General features: G+C 40.2%; 2 protein-coding genes across 5 annotated transcripts in view; both read left to right on the forward strand.

Moving 5' to 3' along the window:
• LOC121608962 (kinase suppressor of Ras 1-like) overlaps positions 1–7419 on the forward strand; it is a 53096-nt gene extending 45677 nt beyond the window's left edge. For all 3 annotated transcript variants that reach the window (XM_041940418.1, XM_041940419.1, XM_041940417.1), the window contains exons 17-18: positions 468–603; positions 3006–7419. In XM_041940418.1, the coding sequence (XP_041796352.1) occupies positions 468–603; positions 3006–3128 (259 nt within the window). In that variant the 3' untranslated portion in view covers positions 3129–7419. The remainder of the gene's footprint in view (positions 1–467; positions 604–3005) is intronic.
• Positions 7420–11545: 4126 nt separating this feature from the next.
• On the forward strand, positions 11546–19618 carry LOC121609034 (galectin-9-like). 2 transcript variants are annotated; one of them, XM_041940546.1, is made up of 9 exons: positions 11546–11701; positions 12647–12735; positions 13614–13821; positions 14705–14824; positions 15023–15080; positions 15117–15226; positions 16975–17063; positions 18182–18338; positions 18988–19618. In XM_041940546.1, the coding sequence occupies exons 1-9, from the start codon at positions 11666–11668 to the stop codon at positions 19132–19134; spliced, it is 1014 nt and encodes a 337-aa protein (XP_041796480.1). In that variant the 5' UTR covers positions 11546–11665; the 3' UTR covers positions 19135–19618. The 2 variants fall into 2 exon arrangements, with proteins under 2 accessions (XP_041796480.1, XP_041796479.1); XM_041940545.1 differs by having other exon boundaries at positions 15023–15226.
• The last annotated feature ends 1558 nt before the right edge of the window (positions 19619–21176 follow it).

The raw sequence follows: 21176 nt of genomic DNA on the forward strand, positions 1-21176 counted from the left end.
CATTCTGGAGAAAGATTCTTAATATTCGCCAAATTTGAAATTCAGCTCATGTCTCCACATGGTCTGCTAGCTGTCTGTTCTGTGTGAACACACAGCCCCGGCTCTGTAAATGGGAAACTGCCAATCACCAATAGGAGGCATTTGTGCTCATGCACACAAGCATCAACTGGTAGCCTCTGCCTTCAGTATGGCTGGTTGACTCATCCCACCTTTAAAGCAGTGTTCTTTAAAGTTCACTATGTTCAGCTCACAAATGCAGCCACACATGTTATCCAGCGTTTAGTCCTGACTGTGTCCATTTTTTAAACCTTTTTTTTTCCATGAGACTTATATATGACTGGGCTTATTTGCTTAGACTCACTTGACCTAGACAGAGATGGAATGTTAAAAAAAAAGTCTAGCAAATGAGGTAGTTTCACTGTTTACATCGTTTTTCAGATGTGATTTTTGTGTTTTGTAATTTTCAGCACAATCTGGTATGAGCTGCAGGTCGGAGACTGGCCAATCACCAACCAGCCTGTGGAAGCTAAAATCTGGCTAGTGGGCAGCAATGAGGGCATAAAGAAAGTGCTGGCCGATGCCAACCTAGGCAAGGAGGTTATGGTGAGTCATTTGCATAAATCGATAATGTGGTTGTGAGAACACGCGCTGGTGACAGGGACACTCACTGGTGATTGGGTATTGTTTTCTTTTCATTTGCATTCATCTTTTCCAGCATCTCGCTCTTGAATGAAGGTTGACTATTGGCCTATTGTAGATGAATGCATTACCATCTAGGTTGGGTTTCTTTAATAACAGTTTAATAACAGCTGTTTTAAAGGCATCTGGGAAGATGCCTGCTTACAGAGATTTATTAATAATCTCAGGACATGATCTGAAACACTGTTGAAAATGCTGTTGGTACAGGGTCAACACATGAAGTGGACGAGTTAGACTTAGTGACAGTCTTGCGGAGCTCAGTCGCTCAGCTCAGTAACACAGGATAATTTTCCCGTACTTACATCTGTTTGACAGAGTTTGTTGAGGTCATCTGTGTTCACATCAGCAGCAATGCTGGCTCTAATTGAGGTAATTTTGTTAGAGAAGAACGATGCAAGGTCTTAATAGCTTGACACAGAGAAGTGCACATGAGTGGGGGGCAGTGGTGAGTAGCTACACAATCGTGGAGAAAAATAGTTCCCAGCATTCTCTGTAATAATCTTGGAAATATAATCCTATCATGCCTGACGTATTGTTTTGATATTCATGTCTTCTTTGTATATATAAACCATGGCTTCTTTGTATAAATTACAGTGAACTGTGAGCCCAGTTTTCCCCCGTGTTCTTTCAGCTACTCAACAGATTCTCTTCATCTCATTAACACTGTTATTGTTTAACCATGTAAAGATCAATTGACCAATTGTCAAAGCTCGAGAGCCACAGCTTTGGAGTCATTCTTTTCATTGAAGTGAATATTCAGGTCTCCATTCAGGATTATAAATAAATAGTAAATAAATAGTACCAAGTGTGATCAGCTCTGACAATTCCTGTATAAACAATGACTATATGTTGGTGGTCAATACACTGTAAGATAAGATAAGATAAGATAAAACTTTATTTATCCCCAGCCGGGGAAATTTGGGCATTACAGCAGCATGTGATAGCAGTGGGAAGAGAAATAGCAGCAGAGGTAGAGAACATTAAAAAAAAATAAAATACAAAATAAAAAGTAGACTATATACAGTATATGTACATATTATACAAAATGATGAGTACTGATAATTCTGCTTTGATTTCAAGTATTTTGAAATAATTTAAATTGTCCAAATATTTCAACCCATCAATAGCCCTGCAGGCATTGCAGGCTTTGGGCTTACCCCTGACCACTAAACCATCTACCTCTGTCACCTCTCCTCTTACCTTGAAGAAGCACTGGACTTTTGCAGATATTTTTCTTTTATAAGCTGGCCAACCTGACTGGATGACGTGCCTCTCTACCTGGAGCTGGGGATCTGTGGCTGTGTGGTCTCTGATCACTTGCAGTTCTTTGTGGGGTAGCTGGAACATGGCTCAGGACTGAGTATATATGTGCAGGCACATTGTCACAGGGCATCTCATTTCATTTCCTGTCCTCAACTGGCTGCTGCAGTAGGACCCCTCCAAGCCCGTAACTGCCTGTAACCACAGTGGGCCTGGTAGCGTTATAGAAGAAGAGTACTGGAGCAGATGCTAAGGCAGATTCAGTCTCTGGAAAGAGGTCTGCTGTGCAGGTTCCCACAGCCATTCCACTTCCAACAATTCATAGAGGTTATCCAGCCATAGAGGGCTTTGAGATGAATTTCGCCATGTAGTTGACCATTCCAAGAAACTGCTTCAGCTCGGAAACAATTTGAGTTTTTTTCTATCCCAGCTTCTTCCTCTGGGCTTCGTCTGACGGCACTCTCATCAATGATGTTCCCCAGGAAAACAATCTAAAAACTTACTTGCTCTCTTCCCTTTTTTCAGTTCTTCTATGTTGAATCAACCGAGGTGAATTTTTTTCACTGACTAGTCATCAGTCATCGCAGGTCAAGTATCAAAATTGATCAAAATGGCAGTGACCTCTAGTGATCTAGCTGACCAAGATTAGAACCACATCTAGCATTTAAAGTAGGATGTGTTGTGCAATATATCAGACATCCAATCAGCTCATTTTTAGCACTAGCTTTTTCCACTTAAGTGTAAAGCTTTTTGCTGTTAACACAAGCTTTGTTAAACCTTAATCAGTAATTAGTTGACTGAAATTGTCCCTGGAACCTGCTGGACTCTTAAGTACAGTCTGAAGCATTCTTAGAGGAACTAGAGCTTCATATACTTTTGCTTTCGATTCATCATTTAAATCAAATCACAATCACAGTGGATGCCTGCTGGTGATGCACACAGTCACAAACTAATACACAGCCAACATTGCCACAGTATTGATCAATGGAAACGACAGGTGCAGCATCCCTCATTATGTATTAATCCCTCCTCTTCCATCCCAACAGGAGATCCTGTCTGCCTGCTGGTCAACCGAAGCAGACAACAGGCTGACCTTCCCCCAGCTGGCAGGCATGCTGGAGAGACTCCCCAAACTGAACCGCAGGTTGTCCCACCCTGGACACTTCTAGAAGACAACTGAGCACATATCTTAGAAAGAGAAGGTATATTCATGGGTGAACCAGCCTACATCATTCACACCCACATTCAAAAAGGGAGTTTATGTCATTTTATTTCATTGATAAACTTCTGCCAAAATCTGCATATGCACATCATGCAAGCAGAAATGACCTGGACCTAAAAGGAACCAATACACCATCAATCAAATGGAAAATGTTGTAAATACGATTTTGTAAAGAAATGTGAATACAGTGAATATGTCCTGTTGAGTATCAACTAATTAAATTACCTTATAAATGTGAGTACTATTTTGTATTTTGAAAAGTCTAGACTCACATTTTGCTGTACCTAAGATGGTGTTTTAGTTGCTGCTCCCTTTATGCATCTTTCTTTCAGAGACTATAATAGTGTTGCTCACACTTAGCAGTAATATTGTCTCTTGTGTTTCTGAGTTTCACCTCTCCTTCCTTCTCTTCTCTCAGTGATTTATCTCTTCTGTGTCAACTGATCCATATCTGCCTGTTCCCTTTTCTGCCCGATCTCCACAGTCTCTGTTCCTACATTTTCACTTCTGTCTTCACCTTTGGTCCCCTGTCTCTTTTTTTAACACACAACACTCCTGATTTCTGTATCCTTACTCCATTCTTCTCCTGGTGAAGGCTGAGGGATCATCACTGCCTGACAGAGCTCTGCCACCAGGGCCAGACAGTGTGCATGTAACACTGTCTATACAAGCAAAGGTGTTATTTCTTTGTATTAGAATGAGCACACATTGTATTAATTTTCACATACTCATCCTGTTTTCACCTGGTGATCACAGCACATGGGATCTCTATCTGGTTTTGATAAGCATTCTTGTTATCTTCATTCTGCCCACATCGTAATCAAATATCAATGTGCAAGTCGTGTAGGCATAGCTTGTGAACTATCAAGTGTGTGTGTGTGTCATGTGACAGAGGTTTACAGCTGAGGCAGGCCACTTTTCAGTACTTTTTCTCCCCCTGGCTAATGAAACTTAAAATGGACAAAAAAGTGTAATACATATCTGTTACAGATATTTGTGTTACTTGGCACCCATAGTACACACCAGTTCCACCATGCAGACAGAGGAAGTAGTTGATATACAGTTACCTGGATGTGCTGATCCACAAGTACTACCTTGGCTACTGCCATCAGTCATGTGACCCTTGTCTTGCATTTTCTAGTGGTCCAGATTTGCCAGAGCAGGTTGTGAAAGGTTGAAAGCATAATAATTCAGAATGTGGTGTGTATGTATGTGTCACATACTATACACCATACCTACTAGTCAATCATTCATCTTAGGGCAAATGTGCACAGCACCCCCTGTGTTGCAGCTGCCAGAGACCATAGATATATACACGCAGATATCACATTGGCCGCTGCTGTTCATTAGAGCTATGCTTCTTTGCTACCACCATATTGGTGAAGAGGAGCCATGCTTCCTCACGCATATAAATATATCTCAAAATTGGCAGGTGGGTTCCACTTCTCAGGCACTTTTATATAGTAACCCTCATTGACTTCAAGGTGACACTGCAATTATTATGTTTACATTTTTGCAATTAGCTCAAAAATGGCTTTGCCTCGAGTCAACATTCTTTCATAGTCTCCTGGGTCTGGTTCAATTTGTCACAATCTGCTTGGAGCCAAATTATTGCCACTTGCAGCTGTATATTTTTTCATGTTTCATGTAGTTATAGAGCGGGAAGGAGAAAAGCGAGGGAGGGTCCTGCTCTCTGTTATTGTTTAAACTTTGTTTTAATGCAGCTACATTCACAATAGAGTTGTTCTCCTTTACATATTTTTCTGTTTCTGCTGTCAAACAGGCATTGAATTTGATCGTGGCTCATAAATACTGTGTTGATCAGCAGTAATTATGGAGCTGCTGACCTGCTGACCTGCAGATAAAATGCTTATTTTATGATCAGGACGTTGTCAGACAAAATAAACAAAAATACAGGTTATGACAGAAACTGTGCTGTAATTGGCTATATTAGCATTTAAAATTAGCAATGACAGAGAAGGTTATTATTACATGATGTACACACACATCTGAATAAGCTGCTCTCTTCTTGTATTTATAAAACAGGACAAACAACTCTGTTATTGCAACATTTCAGTTTCTTGATTTAACATGGAAAATATGTCATGTTATTTTGACATTTTCTTGCTATTAGTAGATAGGTCTAACAAATTATTCAGCTTTTACAATAAACTTTTCTGTGAATTTGGTGTTGATTGCCAAGTTATAAGTAAGTCCATTAGATCAACTCTGTACCGTTTTATGCAGTGCTGGCTAGTGGACCATATATATTACCTGACAAGAACAAACATATCTTAACCTTCCACCACCTAGCACACCACGCTAAATGGCTGGATATTTAAGACAGTGTGCCTAAAGGAAATTTCATGTTATTTATGTTATAATGTATGGAGCAAACTAGTCTCCATTGCTGAGCGCTACATATCCATAACCACCACCCTTCCACCTCAACCCAGAGCAGAGGTCACGCACTGCTTGAGTTGTTCCATTTCCCACAGGTATAGTATTATCATTTTTAATCTGGGCACCATCATGAGCCAGTCTTCACGAGCCTCGTGACAGGCTGGTGATCTGTTCAGGCTGGGCCGCTCGTCTCCCCCATTGTGAGCCAGTGCCCTCATGGTCTAACCAAGGGTAAGTGGCTATAGATGATGGATGGATGGCTGGATGGATGACACTTTTGCTGTGTATCATCCACACTAAATTCAACTCAATCAAACCATATAAACAGTCATAATTTTCCATTTGAAGTAGACCACAGTACTCTGTTTTAAGCCACTACTCTGAGATCTTGAGATATGTTCATTTTGTGACTATTTTTTTGTGATACATATAACAAGATAAAGTGATATGTTTAGAAACTGGATAATGTGCTATCTAGTCATGAAGAGAAAATGTCTCACAATAACATGAAGAATACAACTTTTAGTTATAATGTCAAAAAATCCTGTAAAACTGACAACATTTCCTCATTATAAAAAGAAACTGAGCTGCCTTTTGCTGCCACGAAGAACAAACACTCCACTCCTAAAAGGTCTCCAGTGGACACTTAAACTTCATTGGAGCTGTGACTGAGCCACAGCCACAGTGCAGCTGGATGCTGTGTATATTCGGAAAGAACATTTTCTACAAACAAATAATCATAATACCTCATATCCTGATCAAGAATCAGTCAAAGCACGATCAGCAGATGAGACATTAATGTCACAATAGCTGCTACATATGGTTTGTCTTTGCTAACCACCCTGAAATGTAAAAACTGAAAATGGAATTTTTGTTAATCTTTGTGGCATTTGGTTCCTCCCACTTTCCAACCACTAGCTGTCATAGCGCTCTATGACAGTTAATCTTTATACCTGTCTGTATGTATGTCGATGGACACTGGTTTGAGCTGTTACTAGGGTATGACCTCTCCTAATTGTTTTAAAATAATGTTTACTCCGAAGGCTGCCAACACAAAGGATTGGCTCACACAAACTGCAAAAACTCATTATAGTTTCATTTACCTTTCATGCCATCTATCTGTGCAGATTTGTTTTATTATTCCAGGTTTTCTGAGATTTCTGCCTGCACTTGTAAACAATGGGTGAATGTTTCTTTTATAGATGAAGAAGGAACACATCTTTACAGAAACAATATGCTGGATAATCTACAGAACTGAACTAGTTTCCATGAAAATTTCTCAAACAAATTTCTAAAAGCACGAGTTACTGTTGAGTGTCTATCAATGAACAGGAGGGCAATTTTGAAAAAAAAAAAATTGTTAAACGACAAATAAACTTAAATCCAATTCGGTTTGTTTAGAAATCACAACAAAAGTTATCTCAGGACACTTTCCATATAGAGCAGGTCGAGACCATACTCCGTACTGTACAGAGACCCAACAATTCACCCATAAGCAAACACTGAGTGACAGTAGCAAGGAAAGAGAGGCAGAAACCTCCAGTAGAATATCATCAAACTGACCTTATGCATATCTGTACATACAGTGCTGGAGGCTGTATGTATAATATACCGTGGTTTTGTTTGTACAATGGTTTTAATTTTAATAGGTACTTCAGTCATATTTCTGTATAGATTTTAGACGCTGTAAAGAGTTGTTGGTGGATTGGTGTTTTGTTTTGTTTTTTTCTTTTTTGTTTGTAAAGTGTGTGGGTGTGTGTGCGTGTGTGTGTGTGTGGGGGGGCATCTGTAGTATTATGTAGTATTTTTGTATAAAATGTTTTGGAAGCTTTTGGTCTGACAAATTGAAGACATTAAAGTTGATCATCAGTGACTCAGTTTCCTTTTTGTAATGGAATCAGTGTTATGTATCAGATATAATACAATATGATAGAATACACATCAAGCAGACCACTTAATATCAAAGCCATACCAGGATCATGATCTAGAGTCTACAGCCATGCTAGGAGCTCAGGCTGTGCTATGCGGGGACACAGTGGTGCTTTGAGCTAAATGCTATCACCAGCATGCTAACATGCTCACAGTGGCAATGCTATAATGTTGATGTTTAGCAGGTAATGTAACTAAGTACAGCCTCAGAGCAGCTAGCATGGCTGTAGAAGTTTTGTTATATAAATAATGGTCCAATGACAGTGACAAAACCACAGACAATAGCAAGGCTACAAAGTGGTTTAGCATCTTCAGCTCATTGTTTTGGTTTTCTAATCTGAAACTTTGCAATTTTGGTTCAGTCTCAATGCTCGCTTCAGTCTTGTTCCATCAGCAGCAGGTGGTTTTCCATGACAAAGCTATAAAGATAGATGATGGACAAAGTTAACGACTAGCTGAATATAGTGGAATATTTAGCAGCTAAAGAGGTAAGATTAGAGTAAATATAGAATTACCAAACATCATACCATAATGTTTAAATGTGTGTAATTAGGAGCGTGTGGTGAACTACCCCAATTGGCAAAAAAATCAGTTATTGCACATTTAACTGGAACTAAGGGGGCTCAGCCCAAACCAAGAAAGAACATCCACACGGAAAGCAGTATACATAGAGCATGTCTTGTTTGGCTTCCCCTAAAAATCAGGATTGATTTAGAGATTTTATAATAACGTTCAAGGTTGTGATCTTGCATCTGATGATATAACTGCGCAGTAACCCATATACTTTCACATCCACATAAACAGCCTCACTGCCCATCATGTGATTCACTTGTAAATTTCATTTGCTGGTGGAGTGAGGAGGGATTTTACCAGTCACAATACCTGCATTACACATTTTAGACAGACAGCCTGTTATATACATGCACAGATGACATTAAAAGAAAGTACAGAATGTCCCCTAATGTTACAAAGTGCAGTTATATGTGGCGTTGTGTACTAGAAATTAGTTAAATAAATACAGTATATGTATGTACATAATTACCAGGAAAAACCCTCTGAAAGAACAACAGTGGAGTGAAACCTCTTCCAGGATGGACAGCGACCGATCGGTACTGTATGAACAGAGCAGACACAAGTAGCAGTTGTATAATAACACTGCAGAGAAATGGAACAAAAGTTAGTTACAATAATATATGATTATGATGTTAGTGAAGTAAAGATTAAGTGCAACTTGGAGTTTCAGGCTAAGTGTAAGGGCGCGCTGTTTCCCTCCCACAGGTAGACTACAGACTAAAGCTGTTTGTCCATTTGTGATAGACCTGTCCAGCACATCATGCTTCAAAAGTCTCAAAGAACAGAAAAATAGAATATCTCTGAAGAAAAAAATGAATGAGCCTAAGAATGTTGAAGTAAGTTGGTAAATATGTTAACTATTGGCCAAATTGCCATAACATGTGGCATGAATTCTCATGGTTACCAGAAGATTATATTGCTGACCTTTGACCTTTCTCCTAGCACTGTACCATCAAGCCAGAAACTCACACTTTGGTCCCTACAAACTAATCACCATTGCCAAATCAGCTGTGAATACTCATTAATAATGCAAATAAGCATTTTATTGTTCTTGCTTTCATGTTACAGCCATTAAAGGTAGTCATCTATTCAAAGCTAACCTAATGTAGCTGTTATCATTATCATTCAAGTTTGAATGCTTGAGATCCATTTTGAAAGCTTTACTACATAAACAGTAGAAAACAGGCATGGTTTAGTTGGTATCCAAAGTCTATAGTGAAGTAGATAATCTCTCACAGTCAGTGAGTGCTTGTATGACTCACTTCCTTTTCTCACATCCTGCGGTGTGCTGGCCAGGAACCTCTGCACAAACTAACTTTAGACTCATATTCTTTCAGAACGACATCACACTAGTCAGTGTGAGTTTAGAACAACTTCAAACATCATGAACATCAGTTAGTGTTCACAAATCAAACTTCTGCACTTCTGACAGTTTCAGTTATTTTTCTCTTTTCTATTTATCAACATGCATGAGCCTTGTACCTGATTTTTTTCTGAATTTATATTGCCAGTCTGGTGTCCCGGAAGTTCCTCCATTCTGTGAATGAGTCATTCCAGGATTTCAGTGGAAACACAGACAGGATGCATGAGAGCTTTTATCCAACAGCATGTGAAACTTTCTACGTTTATCACTGGATTTTACTGTTTATAATGAATTTTAGGGAATTTGAGTTGGGACATCAATTACAAGAAACGTGTGCTTTCTAAGTTACTGTTAGAACTGTTGGTTATGCTGGCTTTTCATATCCATCTGTACCAGAGTATTATCTCACAATGATAATCTAACCATGGCAATAAAAAGAGACTTTATGTTCACTATGATGGACAATCTAACCTGTGTGACTTTCAAGTCCATGCAGGTTCATTTTCATACTGTGGTTAAAAACAAGTAAAGAGGAAAACATGGTGGTATGGTATTTTCGAGCAGTTCTGCACTTAAGTACAAACTCAGCTTTTGTTTATAACTTTTAAATGGCTTAATAAAGTATGGCCTTTTAAAAAGTGGTTCCAAATGCTGTTTACAGTTCAGCCAGTGGCTACTCATCAGCATTTGACTTTTGTAGGCACGTTTAAAGATACAGGACACTTGATTTAGACTGCAAAAAATAACTACTAACTTATGATAGAAACATTTTTACAGACTCCAGGTGCCAGTATGATATGGACATCTATTAGGTGCAAAATAATATTAATATTAATCATGCTGCTGCTGTAAAAGTAATGGAAGTAATGGAATCCCACAGCCATAAACTGCATGTTTGTGCTACTTGAATCAAAATACAGTGCAAATGACACCCTCCCTCCCCCAGTGCCAAGCCTCAAATAGCTGCCAGTTCCAGTCTGTCAAGTCCATCAGTGAGCACCATGAGTCTTTCTCATCAGAATATCACAGAGCAAAAGTGCCACATTCAGTTCATCAAGAAACCAAATGGGATGTTTAGCTGTGATTAATGCAGACAAAGTATCAGTATACCTGAGGGAGGACAGCTATGCGTCAGACTTGGAGCAGACTATTATTTTGAAGGATGCGGGTGAGGACTTCCTTCATTCACGATCCCAGAGTTGCTTAACTATTGCTGATATGTTATTTTCAAACTGCGTGTATTACCGTCCACAGAAGATGACAGCCGTCCTGTGAAGACACTGCACAGCATCCTGCGCTGTCACTCAGCTGTCTGCTCTCTGCCTCAGCTTTGCGCTGCATATCAAACTTCCTTTTTTACTGTCACTTACAAAAGATGCCTCGTGATTTTTATGGCATGAAGTCCAGCCAAATGGACAGGTCTGTCCTGTAATCAGCCCAATCAAGCCCAGCAGGGTTTTACAGCATGGGCTGGGTGGATCCACCACAGTGTGAAGGGCCCCAGCAAAAATGAGCTAATCACAAGATAACCTGAAGTACTCCAAAAAGGTCAACACAGGAGAAAAAGCGATTTAACTGCAGAAAGAATGCATCACGTGAATGCATCATCAGTATGCTGACACTGTCATTGACATTTCTCCATGTTTGGTATTGGATTCGCGATAACAGGGCAGAAGTGACATGAAAGATTATTATAACATGAAACAAAGCAAACAAGGAGGATCCCTGAAATGAAATGACATAGTTGACAGGCGGAGGTCGGAGAAAAAAAAGTTGTTAAATACTTAAACAGTAGAGGAAAAGTGGCACAGGACCAGCCTGCACCAGTCAGAGCTTATCTACTACATCCCAGAGTCCTTCAGTGCCTCGGCCTCTGAACGCGCCTGGATGGCCACTAACACCACCGATGACTGGTAAACAGTCAATACAGCAGAATAAGACCGCTGAAAGAGGGGCTGGAGTCATGTTTGAGCCTCAGATCTGTAACAGTTCGGCTCGGTTCATGCGTCCTGCCAACACACGCGTTATCAGCGTCTCTCTGGTTAATGTATAAGCTGTGCTGACAGAGAAAGGGTTACTGAGAGACCGCCTACTATAAAGAAATCGAAACCTAACTGTGTAATAAATGCGCAACTTCTCCTTTTACGGTTTTGCATCCATTTGGACTCCAGAGCTCTCTCTCCTCTGCTCAGAAAACCTACGCTCTGCTCCGGACCATGGCTTTCAATCAGCAGCAACCTTTTTACAACCCGGTAAGTGACTGACAGTGATCTGTCTTTTCCTGAGGACAGCTTGATGCTGGCTGTCGGACGACTCAGAGAGCGCTGTGCGTCCGCGCTGCGCCTCCGCGGCTCACAGCCTCTGTTCCGGTTCAGCCTCACAGCATGATCGAGACTCGTTGAAAACCTTGAATAAAACCTTGAATCGTTTTACATGACGGCCAGTGAATCCACTGCTGGATTTGCCAGAAACTGTAGGTTAAGGAATCCTTCGTGGAGCAGATGAAAGCCCAGGGATAGTCTGAATTGCACTATAACAAATACATCTGTAATCAACTCTAAGAACCATAAAGTAGTTTTTGGGTTATGTATGGAGAGCACAGACAGTATGTTTGTGTGTGGTATGATGTTATATTGAGAGACAGCGCGCTCCTGAGCGGAAGCTTGTGTTGCCAGCCTCTGTCAGCCTGCCACACAGACTGTAGACTTCACCAGGAGGCTTCAGCCTCATACAGTGGCGAGCTGTAATGTGGTGTAGCGAAAAGCAAAGGAAATGTGACGCCATTAGTCTGAAAAAAGAAACTTATTTACCAAGGGCAAATTAAAATAGAGAACGAATGAACACAGGAGACCAGAGGCATTACATTTGTCAAGAGTAGCACAGGATCAAGAGTGGAAAAACTTAATCCAAACTGGTTTCGTTACATGAAGCAATGAGGAAGCATCAAAGTGGCTTAGCTGGTCAGCCATGTTCATGTCTGGAGACCCAACAGCAGCCCAACCTATCTCAAGAACAAGTTCATCAGTGAATTCATTCACATACTGACCAAAATCAGAGTGTTACTGTATGTAGAGAAGAACCGTGCTGATCCATTTCCATCTGTGAGGGAACCTCTCCAAATTAAAACCTTTTACTAGCACACTGGCAATGACAATTGTAAAAGCAGTTCTTTACAGATGAAGACCTGTCCTTTCTAGAGAATCCCCTTCACTGGGTCAATCCATGGTGGTCTGCAGGAGGGGAAGTCCATCACCGTCAGTGGACGAGTCCTGCCTGGAGCCGATAGGTCAGACTGCTCTTTCATCAGCATTTCAGCTTTACTTTGCTTTACTTCTCAGCTCTGGAACATTTTAACCCCCAAACCACTAAATAATAATAGTTTTTTTTTTTTAACTTGATCAAATATTCTTATTTAGAGTCTCTTGTGTACTCTTGGCTTCACTCAGAGTATTATTATGATGTCCCTGTGTATTACAGACTGTTGAGTTTCAGTGTTATACAGCGGAATAATACCTGCCATTGACCCTGGGGAGTAAATCTTATTCAATAAGGATTATGTGTCTTTTGTTTTGCAGTGGGAAAAGTACTCCCTTTATGCTTATGCTGTTACATGTTTGCTTAATTCTGACTTAGTTTTAGGTGTTTATTTAACTTTAGGAAACATTATGCTTAATGAATTCCTTTCATTTTCTTTTTTTCCCATTGAACAAGGTTCAGTGTTTCTCACAGAGACACAAACTTTTGTAAATGTTTGCGAAGCTGTGGCTTGCTCATTCTGGAGCTTTTGACTGTATGACATGGTCTTCATAAACACACAGTGTTTGCTTAGTCGCTTGTGTATGTGAATAACAACATGCTTTTGTCCATAAATGTGTTTTAATTTAGTCTTCCATGAGATAAAAATTACAGGGATCAAACATTGCTCCATAGCACAATCAGTGGGCAAAACCTCCACATGGTGCATTAAGGTCACTTACTAGATTTCGTTATTTTGGGATTCTTTTTGAAATTGTTACCCAGCCTACAGTAAAGTCCCATAAATTGAAACATAAAAAAGAAAGTACAGGTTGAAAAGAAAAAAATGTTGAGCCACATTTTAGATAAAAAGCAAAATAATGACACTTTCTTGTACACCAATGAATGACGACTTCTGTTTTTCACCAGGTTCCATGTGAATTTACAGTGTGGTTCCAGGACCAATGCAGACATTGCTCTCCACTTTAACCCACGATATGACAGGGGCTCTGGTTACGTGGTTACCAATACCTTCCAGTTTGGCAGCTGGGGCCCTGAGGAGAGGAAGCCCACCTCTCCGTTCCCTGCCGGCTCTACCTTCACCCTGCTCATCACAGTCAGCCGTGACTCCTACCAGGTCTGTAAGGCCAATGATTGACTCACTTTGGTCAGAATAACATTCTGACAAATAACAAAAAAGATTTTATTTCTCTTCATTTCTCTTTTACCTGCACAAAAGTTATATGATGTTCAGAATAATTATCATTTCAAAAATAATTTAAACAAACAAAAATGTAATACTCTCTCTTCAGTTTGGGCGCTCAACCTGTTAAAGGATAACTTTCGTTTTTTACAACCCGGACCTTATTTGTAGCATTAAATACGACCATTTACTCACCCGGCGGTCGGCTAGTTTAGCTGTAGTTTGGCACAGCTATGGTTCGTTCTTGCGTATTCGTAGCTGACCGCCGCAGAGTTAGCTGTGTTGTGGCTGGCTGCTCGCAGCGTTTGGTAATGACATCATCCACGTCAGAGGTAGTTGTCTAGAGATGCCGGATGTTGATAACATGCCACCACGGGCTCAGAGGGGAATAGCACCAGCATTTAATAACAAAATATTGGAATATGAACGAGTTTCGCCGCAGATTATGCGTTATATAGAGGCTGCGCATGGATGCCCCGATTACTCGCATTATACAGATATACGCACCGCTCCTCGGGGGCTAATTTCTTCAAAACTTACCAACTTTAGCTGATTAGTTCTTTTCTCAAAGGCTTTTTTCTTTAATCTGATCACTCAGGATTATTTGTTTTAAGGAAAGAAGGGAAGCAGTCAGAGACTACAACTGGATGGAGCAGAATCATTAAAGTAAAGAAAAAATAGATTTTAGCACATTTAGAATACCCTTTTCAGGGTTTTTTTTTCAATTTCTCTAAAATGTATTATTTATGTGCATGTAAAATATTTTTCTGTGCTGAGAACTGAGACACTGATATACTTCCATATTGTTTCTCTGCAGCTGAACACCAATGGCTGCCACTTCATGGAGTACAGACATCGTATCCCATTTCAGCAGGTGGACACCATCTCAGTAGGCGGGAACGTAGAAATTTCCTCCATTGGCTTCCAGCACCACATGGTGAGGATGCTACCAGAACGAATGCACAAAACAGTTTGGAGTTAATTGTGTTAAATGAACTGTATGTCAATGCCAATCCCAAACCTCAGAAATAAATCACCGGAGAGAATGAGAACAGTATTGCAGAAAGGAGTATGAGCTTAAGGTGGTTTTCCTGCTCAGCCTGCGTTTCATTCACATGTAGCCTCTCCCACCCAGGGTGCCTTCCCTTCTTGTCCTGCTTTTCCATCTGGGCCTGGATTCCCCTCTCAGCCAGGATTCCCTTCACATCCTGGATTCCCCTCTCAGCCAGGATTCCCTTCGCATCCTGGATTCCCCTCTCAGCCAGGATTCCCCTCGCACCCTGGATTCCCCTCGCAGCCAGGATTCCCCTCGCAGCCAGGATTTCCTCCTGCAGTGCCTGTGAGTATCAGCCAGGGTGGAGTTACAGTTCTATAGACATTCTACAGAGCTGTTCTGGGGCATACATAGTCACTAGAGAGCAATTAAGAGTACAGGGTGTTCATTACCAAGAATTCACATTCACTTACTTCTACTGGTTTCTGGCCATGGAGATAATTTTGGTTTCATTTCTCCAAGTTTTGAGATGTCTGTCTCTGATTTCTGCCTCCACCCAATACAGTGGAGGTGAATGATATTTCATTTATGTGGTAAAAATAGGAAACATTTACAACCCCTATTCTAAAAAAAATGGGACACTGTGTAAAACATAAATAAAGCAAAGATGGGGTGAGGTTTACCACCTGTGAAACACATGACTGTAGAAAGCAAGGGTGGGGTACATACAGCCTCTAGGCCATATAGGTGAGACTGTTTAGTACTGCCCATGAGGCAACTCAGAAATACAACCAATACTCGAGACAGTAATCACTTTTTTCCTGCCTTGAAATAAAATAAAATAGTAGACCAAAATGTCCTTGTGAGTGGTCCCTGACACAAAACCCACGTTGCAGCTGATGTAATGTTAATGCCTGATGGTGACTGTCAAGAAAACAGATTAGATGCGTAAAGCCACACGCTCCAAGACAAACGGGCAAACAATGATTTGTTTGTTTAAGTAAAAGGCAAGCCAGTGTGTCTAAGTTCGTCTGTGGGGACACACTCACTGTGATGAAAAAGACCAATGTACAGCCACAGCTTACAGCTACAAACATGCAAAACTGGATGAGCTGCAAGAAAACATGCTCTTTGTTTAAGTTAACACATTATCAAGAACCTCTGAGAGGTTCACTCAAGCTCCAGCAGCTTCTCAGTTCTCTGCTTTCAAATGTGAAATCATTTGAGGTGAAATCAAAGCTGTGGCAAGTGCTACTAGAGAGAGGTCAAACTGCATTTTCCTGCTCTGCAAGTACAAAAGCCTACTTTGACATGTGAAAATGCTGGTGAGTGTGATTTGGTGAGAGGTTTCAGGACATGAGAAGGAAACAAAAGCAACTAAACATATTTGCTACACTGTTTAATGTGGAACCAGCTGAAGTGCATGACAACCTACAACATGACAGCATTGACATGATTTAAGTGCATGCACATGGACATGCACACCCTTAAATATTATGTACATAATATTGTGAATCATAATGTGAATTAGACACCATGCACAGGCTCACACAGGAAAGCTAGAAGATAAAGAAAATGAGTCCAGGAAGACAAGCACACCAGCCTTAATTATTGAATGGATGAAAACTAACTGAGGAGAGAGTTAGGCAGGTTCATAGAACACTACAGAGGGCATTAACACTCCCTTTTCTGTAACAGATTACAGATTACAAAAAGGTCTTGAACACACCTATACGGCTAATCAATCCAAAATTAACTTTTTCTTCTGCGTTTGGTGTTTGGAGTTTGGTCACTAAAATCAAGATTTTTTTTAAGTGTCTTCTAAAGCGCAGATTTTTCCGAACTCCATTTTCTGTGTAGTGCTTTGTACATGTGAAACGGAGCGTTTGGGAAACCGTTGTTATCATCTCAAGTCGTGCATGCCTGTTGCTTTGTATAATGAGCATGCATTTGAAACAACAGCAATGGCAGATGACTGATTAGTTTTTGTTTGGTTACCGTGTGCCAGAAAGACATTAAATAACAACAAATAGCAACTATTGTTAATGTTTTCAAGTTTGTATTTGTATAATTTATTTTCCCAATCTGTACAGGCCGTTCCATACACGAGCATCATCAGGGATGGACTTAAACCAGGCAGGACCATCACGATACACGGGACTGTTCACCCCAATGCTACAAGGTCTGTCTTCATCAAATGTTGCTGGATCTCACTTTGAAACCAGCATTATAGAAATGAAATCACGTAACTTTAAACCTCAAGACTGAGGACTGTGTATGTAGACTAGTTGAAATCTGCTGATTTCTGTGAAAATACCTCACATGAGGTTTGACAGTTTTCCTTCAGTGTCAGTAGGACTCACGAGACAGTGTGTGGCTTTATGCATTTTAAGCTTTCCACTGCATGTTGAGAAGTGAATATGTACAGTTACTGGCAGTGTGCTCTACTTTCAATACATCTGGTGACATGTCTGTGGAGATTCTCATTCATCCTGGTCATGGTACTTTACTAAGGTTTTTCCAAAAGGTAGCTGGACTTGTTTGAAGTTCTAGGAGACGTTTCGCCTCTCATCCCAAAGGTATATATCCTCTTGCAGGGTCATGGGCCCGTCTGGCTATTATGTCAATTATTGACCCATTAACACCCTGTGACCTTAATGACTCACGTGATATGGGTCCATGACCCTGCAAGAGGATTCACACCTGAGACTTCCCACCAGTCAGTTAGAACTGAAGAAGCTCTCTGACATAATGCCTGGCTGAGTGAATCTTGTCATGTGAGCTGTGCTTTTTGTTCAGTTTTTCTGTGGCAATGTTTGCACTCCGAACAGATTATGACCACTGTTTCCTTATCCTGAAGATGAGCATTGCCAGTTTATGAGCTTTCACAGCAAATAACCTGATGATGCACCACAGTAGGTCACTACTGTATGTGTAGAATTTGAAATTACTTACTGTGGCTCTTCCTGGTATTTTAATGACACTCTGGTTTAATGAATTTCAGTACCAAAGTACCAAATCTGGAGTTCTAGTTCATCACATTCCTGTCTTGGCTAGAGTTGACCAATATGACAATTTAGCCTATACTGCAAGAGTACACACATGGGTTACATTTTGTGTTCATTAGAGGCACTATAGAACTGTTTTCACTGGCTAAGTAGTAGTCCCTTTCACTAGCAAACATACCTGTATCTGTAAAATTGGTGCAGTTCCCCATTGAGGACTTAAATCTAAGAAAGCATTCATACAAGAGGACCAAGCTCATGTTGTACTCACTCTTTCCTCTGTGTTTCCTCTCAGGTTTCATGTGAATTTTTGCCATCCCTCTGGCATTGCTCTGCATTACAATCCACGTTTCAACATAAACAATGTGGTTCGAAATGCCAAGCTGAATGGGCAGTGGGGTGGTGAGGAGCGTGACGGAGGAATGCCCTTCCGAAGGGGACAGCCTTTCACGGTACCACTGCAGTTACTTCACTCATTGCACACACTGAGCAGGTGGAGGTCAAGCATCACTGCTAATATGCTTGTATTTAGTACAGCATTAGGTTCTATATATGTTTATTCATTTATTCATGTAGATTTCTGACATTCTCATTTGACAAGTCTGTTTTATTAAGCTGACAGCATTATTACCATCTTGCAGAAGAGAACATGATTGTAGTAGTCTCTGCCCTCAATCTTCCAAGTTTCTGTAGGGGTGATCACTTCATTTTGTGGGTCTTTGCTTCCCTCTTGAGCCTGTCTTAGAGTATAGAGCCTGACCAAACTGTTCCATAAAGGGCCTTGTGGCTGCAGGTTTTCGTTCCATCCAAGGAGGAGCACACCAGGCTGGACTCATTTAATCAGCTGATCTCAGTCTTCAGCTGATGACTAAGTGATCCCTTCATGTTGATTGGTTGGCCTGGTGTGCTCCCCCTTTGCTGGAAGGAAAACCTGCAGTCTTTTATGGAATACTTTGGACATGCCTGGCCTATACAGTATGTGGAACCTTGGTGACTCCTAGTGGTTGTATCAAAAACACACCGTGGCAAGCTTGTTCATTTTACTGATGTCAGGGAGGATCTTCAAATTATGTTATTTTGAAATGCCTTTTTTCCTTTCAGTTGACTATCTGCTGTGAGAAGCACTCCTTCAGGATTGTGGCCAATGGGATGCAGGCACACACCTTTAGGCATCGCTACACTGCCCTCCAACACATTACCACCCTGGAGATCGACGGTGACGTCAGTCTGACCTCTGTGGTGGTGTAGAGGTCCAGGAATTGTGGCTTGTCTTGACATCTTACACACAAAATGCTTTCCCTGCCACTGCATTTATTAACAAATCCGTGCTAACTGTTTGCTTTGGATATTTAGTGAATATTGTATATCTGCCTCCTTTGTATTACATATAACAAATAATCATTCCTGTTTTCTCACTATTATATCCTATACTATTTCTGATTCTTAAAGAAACGATCCATTCGTCCAATTTATATATTCCAGTTCCACTGATATTTTGCAAATGATAAGAGTGTACTTATTCATGCTTTGTTAAACATTGAACTTGAACTATAGTGTGACAACATGTGTTTTGGTGTAACCAATTCTTGAATTATTTTAGCTGGAACCTGATTTGGTAAGAAAATGAACAATTCAAGATATCCAGATATCCACATTTTAAACAAGCTATAAACATAACATGTTAATCTGTAAAATACACACAAACTACACAATAAATAAATGTTTTCCTCTATTCCTAGAATGTTATCTGTCAACAGATTGTCAACAAATTTACAGCAGTCCTCACTAATTGTTTTTTAAAAATACAAATTCCTCTCAAATTGTATAGACATTAACTTTTTTAAACAACTGTAAACTGTTTTTTAAACAGTATACCAAATTTGATAAAATTAATCAGATGCATCAATTACTGTTAAGCAGCAGAGAGGCAGGGGAAGCCAAAGGAAATTATTAGTGTCGGTATTAGTATTGGATATCGTAACTACATTGATGGGGGATCCTATTTTTTGATCCAGCACTTAGAATACACAATAGAATTAACGGAATATAACAGGAAACGTGTGATGGGAAGAAGCTGTTCTTGAGGGGAGGAGGAGAGGCAATACCATTTTCATGAGGCCAACTACAAGAGATGAGACAAAGAAAGCTAAAAAACTATGAACAAATCAGGATTGTAGGAATGTTGGGCACCGTCATTGGAAGCTCTGTCGGGGCAGAGTGGTAAGAGTTTTGTGGTTTGTTTTATCCCTCCAAACTGGAGATCACAACCCTGCCAGGCACCCCTCGGTACCCTCAATGAACAGTAAAGACCTTGACATTGTTCTGATAGGGTTCAGACTAAGACTAATGCACTTTCATGCAGAGGCTGTGAAGACTTTGACAGAGCATAGTAACAAAAGTAACTATGGAAGCACACAGGAAAGAGCCAAATGTATTACCTTCAGACTGTGGCAAAACAGGCATAGATCTGTGTGAGTACAAGAGGCAGTCCTAGTGGGCAGTGTCAGACTACTACTCCAGGTACATTGTTCAGTTGCATAGTGCTCAATTTCAGTAAACCATACATATATTTGCAATGCTTTACCTATGTATTAGTGAAGACATGCTATGAGATTCAATAGCATAATGTTGATAGAGGATACTCATGAAAAAGAAAATTAGCAAATTAATGAAAGTCAAATGACTTTGATGTGAAGTGATGCACAATTCAAAGAATATACATACCAATCAGAACAAACATACAACAGAGCTGCAATGGTTACATTTTAATCACAACTGTACCACTGCATCATGACACATTCAAGAAGGTCAATTCAGAAATGGCGACACAGCATTGAGCAGTACATTTAACGCTCAGTCCCAAAATACTTCTGTCTAATAAGCTTAATATAACCACTAAGTAGATTAAGCTGCTAGCTAAATGCTTAATTTAGGTGGTGATAACTCACGTTTACTGATGCTGCTTGTGAAGTTGTGTGTGACTTCAAACAATCACCTATTGTTTGGTCACTCGCTTAAACATTAATTTAGTATCAGTTCACAAGTAGTGGCTTTGATTACTTCAACTGCAGAGGGTTAGTTTCAATTTGTTGCCTAACAAGGCTTTCATTGTGAAGCATTTTCAGGACAATATTGTAGAAAGGTCAGTGACTCTAGGTTCAAAATACAGGAGATTTAGCTATTGCCATCTTGCGGCACTTCAGTGGGACATTAATTCACACCCACAATGACTGAAATCATGCAATACTACTTTAGATGAGAAATCCACAACAAAGTGTTAAAAATGTCAT

This window comes from Chelmon rostratus, chromosome 7 (assembly GCF_017976325.1).
Source record: "Chelmon rostratus isolate fCheRos1 chromosome 7, fCheRos1.pri, whole genome shotgun sequence".
Classification (NCBI taxonomy): Eukaryota; Metazoa; Chordata; class Actinopteri; order Chaetodontiformes; family Chaetodontidae; genus Chelmon; species Chelmon rostratus.